This window comes from Malus sylvestris, chromosome 3 (assembly GCF_916048215.2).
Source record: "Malus sylvestris chromosome 3, drMalSylv7.2, whole genome shotgun sequence".
Classification (NCBI taxonomy): domain Eukaryota; kingdom Viridiplantae; phylum Streptophyta; class Magnoliopsida; order Rosales; family Rosaceae; genus Malus; species Malus sylvestris.
In genome coordinates, this window is record NC_062262.1 from 22578301 (window position 1) to 22592675 (window position 14375).

At 38.0% G+C, this 14375-nt stretch overlaps 1 protein-coding gene and 1 long non-coding RNA gene across 2 annotated transcripts; one reads left to right on the forward strand and one right to left on the reverse strand.

The window, feature by feature from the left end:
- Nucleotides 1-2640: 2640 nt before the first annotated feature.
- On the forward strand, nucleotides 2641-5634 carry LOC126615052 (glucan endo-1,3-beta-glucosidase-like). The gene is made up of 2 exons (XM_050282773.1): nucleotides 2641-2752; nucleotides 4529-5634. Exons 1-2 carry the CDS (start codon nucleotides 2698-2700, stop codon nucleotides 5521-5523), a joined length of 1050 nt encoding a protein of 349 aa, XP_050138730.1. The 5' UTR covers nucleotides 2641-2697; the 3' UTR covers nucleotides 5524-5634.
- Nucleotides 5635-7681: 2047 nt separating this feature from the next.
- Nucleotides 7682-9697, reverse strand: LOC126615061 (uncharacterized). The gene is made up of 5 exons (XR_007620626.1): nucleotides 9555-9697; nucleotides 8660-8773; nucleotides 8217-8293; nucleotides 7992-8096; nucleotides 7682-7849 (listed from the first exon to the last, which is right to left on the reverse strand). It is a non-coding gene; the product is annotated as an uncharacterized LOC126615061 (long non-coding RNA).
- Nucleotides 9698-14375: the final 4678 nt, after the last annotated feature.

Genomic DNA, 14375 nt, shown 5'->3' on the forward strand with positions numbered 1-14375 from the left:
CACCCAAACCCATCAAAATCTCACAGATCGAACGTGAGCTTTACATCATCGTATTCCCCTTGACCTCGCGAACTCAATGATACCACTTAACCGTTGAACGGATAAGTGTAACCCGAGAAACCAAAAGCTCCTATGAAGAGCAAGTTTACTCCATCATGATTCCGGCGAGTTTACGGAGTCTTAGGACTTGGAAAAGTCCCCACGCAACTTCCTTAGAACTTTGGAGCAAGTTTGGAGTTATGTTGACGTCGGATCACACAGTTTTGAGAAGTTTCAGTTTTGGCCGGAATTGTCGAGGGATTTTCTGACCGTTTTCCATTGAATTTTGAACTTCTAATAGGTACGAACGTATTCTACTCCTCAAGAGCTTTAAATCCATATAAATTTCATGGATTTTGGTTAAGAAATGAAGTAGATATAAAGCTTTGAAAATTTTCCAGAAACCGGCGAGTGCAGACGACGGCCAGGGACGGATGGCGAAGACCGATGGGTAACTGGAGAAGAAGAAGGTATATTCTGTTAACTTTAACGAAATATTCTAACGGCGTTAGGTAACGCCGTTACCATTTAATGGAATGTTCCACCTATTTTGACGGAATATTCCTAACGCTGTTAGGGTTTCCGTTAGTGTGATGTGCACGTGCCCGCTCGTGGCTTACGCGTGAAGGCGTGTCCGGTGTCCAAAAAATTTTCTAAAAATTTGTGTGGGTTTGTATCATCGAGTAGATCACATTCGTTTATTCAAACCTTGTAGATCACGTTCGTATATTCAAACCTTACATTTGAGCAAACTATGAGGAGTTATTTCTGGATTTTGTATATGTGCTAATTAATTAACGTAAAAATAGTTGTATCGCATATAGGTGAGACGTACCCTGAGGACAAGCGTGGACAAGCGAAGCTAGGGGGCTACAATCCTGCTACTTATCAATAAGTGGGCATTTGTTATACACACACACACACACACACACACACACACACACACACACACATATACGGTTTCCAGAAACGTTTTTATATAGAATTATGCTTTGCTTGCCATGTCGTAAATAAGTTACATTTTAAATATTGCAATGTTACACTTGTGAATTGTAATGTGTGATGCTAAGGAGACTCAGGTAAGCTTCTGGTGAGTATTAGGTGATTGAATGGATTGTATTGCATTGGTATGCATACATTTATTTAGAGCTCATCATGGTTGCACCCTGGTATTAGTGCTCCCGCCTGGGGCCAGGGCTAGCCTTCACGTGATTGTTCACCTCTTGCACAGCATGCTCACCTTGGATCCAAGTTTGGTGCCAGCCTGTCGTACAGACCATAATAGGTGGTTCCAACTCGTAGGTGACCCGCGATTTATCGCACAACCTTCACTTGATCGTAGCACTTGAGTGTACATATTTACACCCAGCATGTCGTACAGGTCACACTAGGTGACTCCAACTCATGTGCTAGCCTAAATTGATGAGTTATAGATCCAGTCGTACAGGTCACGCAAGGTGACTCCAACTGGCATACTATTTTATATTAGTTGCACATCTGGTTTACATCTTTTAGTGCTGAAATATTATAACATGGCATATCTCAGTTTTCGCTGGTCTTGCGCATTAGTTTTCATACCTACGTAGTAGTATTTTTCTGGAAACTATACTGGTTTTACAGAGAGGGGTTATTATGTTCATAAAGATAAATACGTTTTCAAACGCTTTGGTTTTGCCCACTCACCCTTCTGTTTTGCACCCCTCCAGGTTCTAGGTAGCTATTTATCTTTGGTGACTCACAAGGACAACTTGGCTGTTCTGACATTCTATTAAATAATGTAGGGATCCTCTCTCGGTTTGTATAATTAGTGTTTAGTTAGTTCGACTGCACTTTCGTGTTACCTATGCTCTGATAGGTGTGTATTACATACTTGATCACTTTCACACACTTATATAATATCTCAGGTTAAATAAGTTTAGTTTTGGTTTTTATTTATTCACATTTTCTTATTATTATTATCACTTCTGCTGTGCACTTGGCAACATCACCCTCACGTGACGGCCATTATGCATCGACTCCGGTCGGGGTGTGTCATAGATTAAGTGTGAAAATTGACCATATATATATATATTTTTTTTTTTTGAAAATGCTAGGGCCACATTTTGTAGACCACATCTAAACTATCTATCTAATACAGGTGCTACTTACTTTTATTAGAGAGATGGTGGGTTAATCAATTTCACTTGAATTAAAACTCATCTTCATATGCACGTGGAGCAATTTTCTCAACTGCCTGTAATCAATCGAGTACTTCGCATGTTATAAAATATTGGAGGGGACACGAAAAGATATATAATTTCCATCACATTATTATGACATGTAAAATACCGCTTGAATACTCGATACTTGGAAAAATATCTCTATATACGTATCTGACAGGTTGTCATGATATTATCAGAGTTTTGATGCAACTGCAGGTAGGCATTGACGTTGTTAGTCAACTCAGTGATTGCCTGCCTAATTGGTAATGGTCTGGGACCTCCTCTAATAAATTCTACAGTCTAAGATACCAAGTTGGAAGAAAAAAAAGAATAAAAAAAAGAGACCATTATTAACCATGGCAGCCGCCTATATATATATATATATATATATAAAACCAATTACACTCTCTTCTAACTTCCTGATTTTTCCGACATATATAAAATTGGAAAAGCTCTCATGGCTTCCGTATTGCTACTACTTGTACTCTTGATGCCTGCCCTGGAAATAACAGGTCACACTTAATTTAATGCCTCTGTCTATAGTCTGCAATTATATTGACATAAACACTAACAGCATATATATAGTCGTTTTGAAATTATGGCCGGCTTAGATAGTTAATCAAAACTGTTTCTAGCTTAACTGGTTATACTGATGTGATGGTTTTTCTTCAACCATTGTTTCCAAGATATATTTACATGTTTTAGTTTTACGTTTGATAACTACTTGGTTTTTTTATTTAATTTTTACTTTTTGAACTTGAAATATAGAAAAAGCATAAGAGCAAGTCCACCCCTAAGGACTTTGTGCCAGCACCTAGCACATTTATCCACTCAAATGAACAGTAATAGACCCTAATAAACAGTAATAGGCCAATGCATCTCCACTCCTAAAAAAAAATAGCCTAGTCAATTTTATTAAAATATTATTATTTTTTATTATAAACACTTTCTTCTTCTTCCTCCTTCAACTCCTCTGACTGTCTTTGGTCCCCACGATGCGCCAATTCCTTCACTCCCCATCGCCATAGCCCGCAGCTAGTCCTCAGCCAGCAGCCGCTTCCCCCACCCTCTCGCCGCCGCCTCCACCACCACCGCCTTCTCTCTCCTCCTCTTCCTCCTGGTCTGCTTTCGAAAAATCACCCAGAAACAGACTGCCCCGGAATCCAACTCCAAGCCCCCCCACCGGTACTCCTACTCCGTCCTCCGCCGAGCGACCGACTCGTTCTCTTCGACACACCGATTCGGCCAAGGCGGCTCCAGGTCCGTGTTCTTCGGCATAATCCCACACACCCGCCAAGACGTCGTCGTCAAGCTCGTGGACTCCGGGTTGCTCCAGCGCGAGCTCAAATTCCAGAACGAGCTCCAGAGCGATCACCGCTCGTTGTCTCGGTGCTCGGATTCTCCTTCGACGCCATGCTGACGTCAGATAGGCCAGTCCCAAGGTCTGTCGATTTTAGGCCGGCCTGTGGACTGGCTTGGGCTGGGTGCCAGTCGATTTCACGGGATGGAGTGAATTGACAGGGTGCCAGCCTGGTTTTTTTACTGGGTGCTGGGCTATTCCACCTCCGGTGGAACTGCTCTAAAGAAGAAAGCGGGGGAGAAGGGTGGTGAGAGAAAGGGAAAAAAAATATAAAAGAAAAACGAATAAAAAAATATTGAAGTGAAATCAACTTGAAATAGTATTTTGTTTTGTTTTGGATTTAGTTAGTACGCCCTATCTTATAATTTATCATAACTGTTTTCTAAGCTTGGTCAGAACAAAAATTCTAAACTCTTATGTTTATGAATTCAAACAATTGAATTGGTCCGTGGATATTTATAGATTCTGATTTTTGTCTAATTTTCAATTTTATTTTTCTTTTACCAACCTTCATCCACTCTTCCCCATTTCCAATTTTCAATTTTATTTCTCTTTTACCAACCTTCATCTACTCTTCTTCGTTTTTCATTTCACCATATACCTTCCTTATATTTCAAGTGTAAAAAATATAAACTAAAAGCTAAAAATCAAATGGTTATCAAATAAACGTCAAATAATTATATTTCTACAAACCATTGAAATGCCATGCAGCGAAGAAAAGAGTCTTGTTTGGCTCGATCTTCTGTTACTCTTTCGTTAGTGATGTTCTAATTGTGAAATAACTTAAGTTAGATGAAGTTGTAGCTGTGAAGTTTAACAACCCAAAAATCACCACAACCCAAAATATTTCTTATAGGAAATTCGAGTTTTTCCTTCCACAACGCAAAAATCACCACATTTTGATTCAAATGTCATCTACTTATTTCAGGTGCAAAATCTGTTGGTGTTTGCTATGGACGAAATGGCGACAATTTACCAGCTGAAGGAGAAGTGGTCGACTTGTTCAAAAGCAGTGGCATCGGACGGATGCGGATGTATGAACCAAATGAAGCAACCTTCCAAGCCCTAAGAGGTTCCAAAATAGAACTCACTGTAACCATCCTCAACAACGAGCTTACAGCCCTCAATGATGCTACTGCTGCAACTGCCTGGGTCCAGAAAAACGTACAACCCTATTCAGCCGATGTCCGATTCAAATACATCGCTGTTGGAAACGAAGTACACCCTGGTACTGCAGAGGCCGGGTTTCTCCTTCCTGCCATCCAAAACATCCACAGTGCAATTGTAGCGGCCAATCTCCAAGGCGAAATCAAAGTCTCAACAGCAATTGACACAACTCTTGTGACCAACGCCTACCCTCCCTCAGATGGAATATATACTGACGCTGCAAATCCATTCATAACACCAATCATCAATTTCCTCGTCAGCAATGGGGCCCCACTCCTTGTCAATGTGTACCCTTACTTCAGCTACAATGCTGACCCTAATAACACAGACCTTGACTATGCCTTGTTCACTTCAAAAGGGGTCGTGGTACCGGACGGAACTCGATACCCTAGCCTCTTTGATGCTCTTTTGGATGCTCAGTACTCAGCTCTTGAAAAAGCTGGTGCACCAAATATAGAGATAGTCGTATCGGAGAGCGGTTGGCCTTCTGAAGGTGGTAATCAAGCAACCGCTCAGAACGCAGCCACATTCTACCAGAATTTGATCAGCCATGTGACGAGTACTACTGGGACTCCAAAGAGGCCTGGGAGAGCTATAGAGACTTATCTTTTTGCATTGTTTGATGAGAATCTCAAGGGCCCTGAACTGGAGAAACACTTCGGAGTTTTGTCCCCTAACAAACAACCCAAGTACCAACTTGATCACCTTCGGATAAAAGGAGTCAAAAAATCATGTCTCAAGTATGTGAATTTATAGATGAATAAGAGTGCCTTGCCCATGTTCTCTCACCCATATGCATGCGATACAATAATACAAAAAGGCAATTAGCCACAATAAACAACTTTTGACATTTTGTTGCACAAATAATTAGTGTTTATTATGTCGTCATTATATTATCGTTGTGTTGTCGTTATGTCATTGTTGGTCATCAATATACAATCTCATTGCTAAACAAATGATAATCCGTAACCAATTATCAAAATATGTTTATTGTAACTCTTTTTCCTAAAAAAGAATGCAGATAGTTATCTTGAGTTCGGATGTTGTTGAAGTTGTTCCTGATGTTATTATGTCATCAAGTTAAATGATAAGAGTAACTATTTAAAAAGTCGTCTTTTTGGCTAAGTCATTTTTATAATACTTACAATATAATTTACATTAAGGGATGGGAGAGTAGGTTAAGTCTCACGCTAAGTACTAAGTAACCAACAGTGTGGGTGATTAAGAGATTATGTATGATTATTATCGGTGCTAACCACTGCTTTAAGCATATTCCACATTATAAGCTCCTAATCTAAACCAACTCTTTTGTTGTTTGATTATGTCCACTTAGTCAAAACAATATTATCTACATTACGGAGGTGGGAGAGTAGGCTAAACCTCACAATGGGCTACTATAATGTGGTTCAAATTCGTCTTTAGTGAGAATCGAACCTAGGACTTCTCACTTACCAATAAAGATGAATACTACTAAGCCGTGGTATTAAGTAGCATAAATAGAATCTTAGATTTAACTTTCATGAATAATGGATTTTGATATCAAATTAAGGGTGGGCCATCATTTAGTTTAACTCAAACTCCCACTCCTTATTAGCCTTTGGGAAAAAAGGGCCTATACCGATCAATTCTTGTCATGGCAAGTGGTGGGCTACATGAAGCACGACCAGCAGCCCAAGCAAACCTGGCCTGTGGAGATACCAAGAGTACATGAAAATCAGAAAAACTACAAAATAAGAAACAAAAATAATTATAAATACAAAAAAAAATTATGGACATCTTTACTATAAATACACAACCATCTTCTTCATTCCCCTCCCTAAAACTATCCATACTAACTAATCCCTTTCTCATATTTTTATCTTCCACTTTCTGAATCATTTTGTGTAAAAACCGCTTCTTCTATGGACACATGACTCAATATGAGCAACTTATTTTATAGGATGTCCCGAAAGGAACCAATATGAACAACCTATTCAAAATTAATCTCACACATCAAATATAGTTTTTTTTTTGGTCAAAGACACATCAGATATAATTCAATTATGCCCTTGAAATAAAAAATTTATTGTGCATTATAATCAAATGCATGTTTTGTTATGGCCGCGTTAAAATTGATTGTGCATTTAAAATAAAATTAAAATTGATTGTGCATTAAAACCAGATGCATGTTTTGCTACAAATATGGGCATAATATCTCCCTATTAATCCAAGGAATTTGGCCTCTATACATAAGTAATTTGTAAGTGAAAAGATAGTAATATTACTGGAATTTTACTTATCAGTTTCATCATGGCCTTTGTATTCTTGCAGTCTGTGTTGCTACTTATTGGGCTTTTGGCATTAAGCGAAAAAAAAAACAAAAAAACAAACAAACAGGTACATCACTATACATTTCAAGGTTGTCAGATGACATAATGTCTTGTTTTTTCTGTTAAAAACGAAGTTACGTATTTACTCTTCATTTTCTGTTAAACGTGTGATCAGGCGAGATTGATGGAAATATAGCTTCAGAATTACTCTCTTCTATTCAAATCATTCAATTTATTTTTAATTTCTCTGCTATTTTTTTTCTCTCTCAAGTTTATTCGAAGGTAAGTTGTTCTTTTGGTTTTATATTTAATTTACCTTTTCTCAAGTTTCTATTCGTATTAAGATTTTTGAACAAGTTGTGTGTTTTTGAATTTTTTTTTTCCAGTTTAGATTGTGAAACAAGTCTCTGATTTTTCAGTTTTTTATTGTTCCCATTGTGTTTTTTTTTTTTTATCGATTTTTCTTTTTGCAAGCACACTTTTTCATTTTTGACGATTTTGATTTAGTTTTTTGTAATTGAGTTTTTGGCAAAAGTGATTTTTCGTTGTGCCGCTTTGTTTTTCATTGAGTTCCGTTTGTTTTTTGCAGTTTAGTTATTACTAGCAATATTGCCCGCGCGATGCTGCGGGCGTGAAATTCAACATGTTCAAATGCATTCTTAAGCAATATCAATTTGAATGCAATTAATCAAAGCAAATGTTGCAGCATACCTTGTAATTTGTCCAAGGTGGAATTATTTTGTGATAAGGTATTGGAAAAACAAAGTTTAAACCTGTTATAGAACAATATTTCAATCAAACAAATATGGGATCACATTGACCATAAACTATTACAATATTCCATAGTTCATTACATTAGCATTTCTAGCCATTAGAACCTCGAAGACATAACTAATCAGTGTTATAGAAACTTACCACGAAATTAACAAAAGAGAATAGAAGACCGTAAGCTTCATTCGGTTTCATAGCATATCATGTTCGTTTAAGAAAACCTCCTTGCAGTTTGTCGTTCAACAAATCCTACTCAGAGTAAACATAACAGTAATAACTCATAGGAGCATAAAGTATAACCATTAAATTAAATTCAATAGAACATAAAATATAATGCCTACTATACGTATAACTCCATAAACTCCTTACCACGCAAACCTTGAGAGGTCCAATAGGTCTAAAAGTCTCAAAACCCTCTCCATATTTAGCTTCAATGCCTGAAAACACTGAAAAACGGAGGAAAAAACATAAATTCATCAAAATTCCTATCTCATTTACACATATTTACAACTATGTTTACCTTGTTCTTAATTGCTAAAAGAACTGAATAGTTTCTTCAATCGATTCTCAAATGCATTTAATAAGATAAAAACAAACATATGTTGAACTACCAATGTAAGTGTACCATGCGAAGAAAAACTAAATTTTCAATTGCTCATCAATAATTAAAACTGACATATGTTAAAGGATGCATATTAGAAGAATGTAGACTTTTCAATTTGCCCATCTCACATTTTTTATTAAGTTGATTCACCAAGGTATCAGCCAACATCACATAAGAATATGCATATTCCAAGAGGAATGTGACTAACCAGAGAGATTGGTGATGGCATTTGAGATAGCAAGGGCAGTTGAGACACCTTTCCCTCATCCAGACATGTCTCCTCAGAGTAACAGCTTTGCGAACCTCTCCATCATTTAAACATCTGCAATCACAAAATAAATACGAAATAATTAAAATTTTAAAAAACAAATAAATCATGTTATTTAGAACAGAATCAGATAACAAAATTTTCAGCTGCACATAAATTGGTATCTATTTTCACTGAGTTTTCAGGATGTGAATATTACTGGACATCACCTAAAGTTTCTTGGAATCCAAACAGTGAGCAAGAATTTCCCAGAAGCCCAAATTTAGAAAGAACAAAAAACATTTAAACATAAAAAGGAAACAAATAAACAAAACAAAATGAAATACCAGATAAAACACTCAATTAAAAAAAACTAAGCAGAACAAAAAGCCAATGACAAAAAATATGACCATATGTAGCAAATCCAAAGCACACCCCAGAATCTTAATAAAGACGGAGAAATAAGAAGCAGCTTTCAAATAAAAAAAGACATAAAACTAATTTAATAGTAACTAATTTAGCATGTGGGGGATTCAAATTGGATGTTCATAACTAATAATATTTCAGAGTGTTTACAATTAGGTAAACTGTGTCCTAAATCATGTTTGCATACTGTCTTCTACTCTACTCTGTTCAAGTGTATATCGTGTTGGATTCAAACCCAACATTAACCTGCAAAAATAAAGTTAAAATGTTTTTGTTTCGAATGATCTGATACCTGAGAATAGAGAAACATATATGATAATAGAGAAAGGCCAAGAATAAGAAGCACCCATTCACTAAACCACCCCTTCAAATCAACACACAGTCAGCATGCAGAGAAAGATCGCTTTGGACATAAAGCTTAACATTTTACCTGCAAGCCCGCTGTTTGAGATAAACAACACCAAATCATTATATCCCTTAAAACACGAAAATCAGGAACTTTCTCCTGAGTATTTTGTGAAAAAAAGAACGGAATATTTGAGAGGAATGGAGGATTTGAGAAAAAACAGAGGGCGAGACGAAGAGACGAAATCAGAGAATCACCAGTACAAAGAAAAGGCTAAACCTAAAAGAAGACCCTTGAAGTGAAGAGCTCAACGATGACTGACGCGTGGAAAGAATGGGCAAAACTGTCATTTTACTGTTAAGATCGAAAAATAAAAGGGCAAACAAACAGAAAAACAGGGGCTAAAACGTAAAATCACTGTTAATAAACAGTGTTCATCAACTGAGTTTTAGTATATATAATGTGTATTTGTTAGAATGGCAATGGTTAATGAATTAGTTTTATTTAGAATTGAAACTTTTTTAATTAATATTTGTGCAGCATCAGTTTTGTAGAATCATTTGGCATTAGTTTATTAAAAAGACAATGGATTATTAATGAATTTATTATTTTTAGTTAAAATAAGGTTTTTATTTGGGGGGGTAAATGTGACAACCCGTCCCTAATTTTCACTGTAATTTCCCTTTTCGTTTGTGTAATTTGACGTTTTTACCCTTTTTGGGAAATGTGTAATTTGACGTGGATATTATTCTCAATTGCTAATTAATTTTCCTAGTTTTGTACTTAAATTGTACTCGTCGATAATGTCACATCCCGGCCTGGGCCCCCATCACATCCCATGCTCGACTCCGCCGTAGCACGATATTGTCCGCTTTGGGCCCCGACCACGCCCTCATGGTTTTGTTTCTGGGAACTCACACAAGAACTTCCCAGTGGGTCACTCATCATGGGATTGATCTTGCGCGAACTCGCTTAACTTCGAAGTTATGATGGAACCCGAAGCCAGTGAACTCCCAAAATGCCTCGTGCTAGGTAGAGATGAGGATATACATATAAGGCTTACAGGATCCACACCTCTAGACGATGTGAAATGTTACAGATACTAACGCGTGAGGGTGTGTTAGACTCGAATCAGACTTGTAATGTTAAAGTTACGCTCCATTAAAGTACGAGGATAACGGGTAGATTTGTACACGCATGTGTATTAATTTATCAATGTTGGAAACACTGCTTGATAGATTTTCTGAATTGGTTTTACTGTAGGAAATTTGAAAAACCCTATCCCGAGTTTCTTTTTAACCGGACCCGTGCCCTTTCCTTTCACCCACCAATCAATTTTCTTCCTAGTTTCCCGCACCCAATCAAATCAGTTTCTCTCTCTCTCCTTCCCGAAGTCTCTCCTACTCTGTAATCACCATGAACGAGCACCAAAGCTCGTAGATTGAGCCCAAAAACCACACTATTGTGTTAATCTTGACTCCACGAATACAACCATACCACTGGATCATGCGTTGACCGAGTTTTGAAAGTTGAACTTGGAAGGTCCGAACTCAGTGAGTTTGAGTTCAACGTTTTCAGGTCGAGTCGAGGAGTTTCGAAGGTTGGGGAAGCTTTCTTACAACTCCCCGAGGTCTTTAGTGAAGGTTTGGTGAAGAAACAAACTCGAAATACAAGGTTTCGAGAAGTCCCAATTTTAGCCGTACCTTTCGAGGCATTTTTAGGCCACATTCTTCCACTTTTTGGACTCCAAAAAGGTATAACGTGATTCTACTCTTCATAAGCTTCATTTCCTTATAAATTTTGTGAAAAATGGTTAAGAAATGAAGAAAATATGAAAGTTTGAAAATTTTCCCAAAAACCGACCAAATTTTCCAGTTTTCAGCGAGTTCAGAAGGCGGCGACCGGCGAGGACCAACGGAAAAGACGATGGAATATTTCTTTAACTCTGACAGAATATTCTAACGGCGTCAGGTAACACCGTTAACTTCTGTTAAGGTTTTAACGGAATATTCCTAACGCAGTTAATCACACGGACCACACGTGTTGTGCGTGGCCGGCACGTGAGGGCACGTCTAGTTCCAAAAATTATTCTGAAAATTTGTGTAGGTCCGTGATGTCGAGTAGATCAATTTCATGTATTTAAACCCTAGGTTTGAGCAAACTATGGGAGTTTTATTCAAGTTTCCATATATGCGTTAATTAATTTAAATATAGTTATTTCACATATAGGGGAAACATATCTCGAGGACTTGAGGGGCCAGGCAAGACTTGGAGGCTATGATCTAACGATGTATTTGTGAGTGGGCAATTTATTTTTATACCCATACATAATTATAGTTTCCATAAATACGTATTTACTTCACTTTTATGCTTATATTGCCAAGTATAGTTATTGTGATATTAATTATGATAAATGCTGCTATATGGTTGGGATATTACTGTCATGACATTCATACATACTTGTACATGCTCATCTTACTGCACCCGGTGTTAGTACTCACCCTAGGACCATGGCCAATCCTTCACATGTATGTTCACATATGCACCACTCGCTCACCTTGGATTCAAGTTAGGTGTCAGTCTTGTCTTACAGTTTCATTAGGCAATTGCGACTTGTATGTGACCGTGTCTGCACCAGCCTTCACGTGATTGTAGTACTAGAGCGTATTGATTACACCCAGTTTTGTTCTTGTTAGAAATTATCTGTACGAACTCGTGTGTTAGCTTAGATGGATGAGCACTTGTTTATACTTGATTATCACATGATTATATTACTGTGGCATTTGATATATCATGACTTGGCATATTTCTGTTTACATTGTTGTTGTACTGTTGTTTACATACTTACATAGTATGTTTTAAGGAAACTATACTTCTTTTACGGCGAGGGGTTAGTATGTTTGAAAGTAAAGGTTTTCTTACAAATGTTGCTTTGCTGACCCACTCAACTTTGTTTTTCGCCCCTCCAGGACCTAGGTAGCTGTACTTTTTGTGGCATTCGAGGAACCTTCAGCAATTCTGATATTATCTCTGTTTTAGAAGTATGAACTTATCCACTGTTGTGTAATAAGTGTACTTTAGCTACTTTGACTACTTCACTGTAGTCTTATTGTCTATTATGCTCTAAATAATTGTAGTGGGTTCTTCCCACGACTGCACACTTTTTCACTGTTTAATTTAAATTAACTCTAGTTTGGTTTTAATTCATTCACTTATTCACATCACTTACCCTTATGGTTATGTCACCTCACAGTGACGGCCAGCATGCTTCGACCTCAATTGGTTGGGATGTGTCAGCTTGGTATCAGAGCATAGGTTTAGACAGTCTTGCAATTCCTAGTGTGTTTTAACTCTTTTTTTATTTTTTATTTTTTTTATTTTTTTTATTTTTATGTCAGAACCATGCCACCTCATAGAGAGCCACATGTTCCCGCTGAGAATAATTTTCCAAACTTTGGGCAGTTTGGTGAGGCTATCGCCAGTGCTATTCAGTCTGCACTTCGTTCTCCCTAAAGGAACACCTTGGATATTGTATCCCGCCTAAAGATAAATGATTTCTATGGCAATGAAGGATCAGAGAATTCGAGATTTGGCTCGATCATGTTGAGAAGACCTTTCGAGTCATGCAGCGGCATGGAAATGTTCCAGTAGAGAGATGGGTCGAGACAGCGACCTGGTTCTTTCGTTTGGGAGCGGAATCTTGGTGGGCTCAGGAGTCACGCCCACTATCCACTGAAGATGCTATGAATTGGGATATTTTCAAGCGTCTATTTTAGACTAGATTTATTCCTCCCGAGTATTTGGATCGTAAAAAGGATGAATTCTCATATCTAAGGCAAGGTAAAATGTCTGCTACTGAATATCATCGAAAGAAACTGCATCTATTTATCCCGTTATTATCCCGAGACTGCTGCTAATCCCAGGGAGATGCTCCATCTTTTTAAAAAGGGAACTCGCAAGAAACTGCGTTCTATGGCAACCACTACTCCTTGTTCTACCTATTAAGAATTCTTCGAGGTTTTGCTTCGGGTTGAAGATTAGAAGAATGCTCCTGATGATGAGGATGAGGATGGTGACATGAATGCCTAGATGAACAATAATAAGGGGCAATCATCACTTGGTCCGCGAAGGACTCAAAACTTTAAGAAAAGCTGAAACAGCTATTGATTGTTGAGCGGGGGTTCAAACTCTGGTACACCTCGTAGAGGTGGCAGATCCATTGGTAGTTCTCATTTTCAGAGTCAAGAAAACTCCAGCAGTTCAGGTGCTCAGCTTTGTCACAGATGTAACACCCGTCACTGTGACGAATGTAAGAGAGGAAATAGATGATGCTTCACTTATGGGAAAATGGGGCACGTAGCCAATAATTGTCCTCAGAACTAGAGGAATCAGCCTGCTATTCTACCACCTACATCCTCCTATAGCAGTTTCCAGTACTTGGTACCCATCAACAGATAAGCTACGGTGGAGCTTTCCACTATCAGGGAGATGTAGCCCCGTACCAGAAAGGACCATACCAATACACAGTTGAGGTTCCCTACTACCAGGGAGGCTATCAGCAGTTTCAGGGAGACTATACACCATATCAGGGTGGTGGAGCATATATGTATACTTGAGGGCAGTATCAGAATCTAGACATAGCTTCTAGTAATGGAAGCTCAGGCAGGCAAGCAGGCAAATCAACCCAACTAGAGTCGAGGCAATCTGGGTCGAGGTAATCAGACTCAAGCAAACAGAGGTTGGGAGACAGGCAGCAAGCACAGGGAAGAGTTAACAATATCACCCTATAGGATGCCAAAGCTAATCCAGACTTGATTATGGGTACGTTGAATGTTCTAGGTCAATTTGCTAGAATTTTAATTGACTCAAGTGCTACACATTCAGTTATTTCCCATAAGTTGGCTC

Excerpts from the sequence above, each read along its gene's own strand:
- LOC126615052 (XM_050282773.1), top strand. The coding sequence starts at position 2,698 with ATGGCTTCCGTATTGCTACTACTTGTACTCTTGATGCCTGCCCTGGAA. Across the intron at positions 2,753-4,528 it reads GCCTGCCCTGGAAATAACAG|GTGCAAAATCTGTTGGTGTT; the intron begins GTCACACTTAAT and ends TACTTATTTCAG.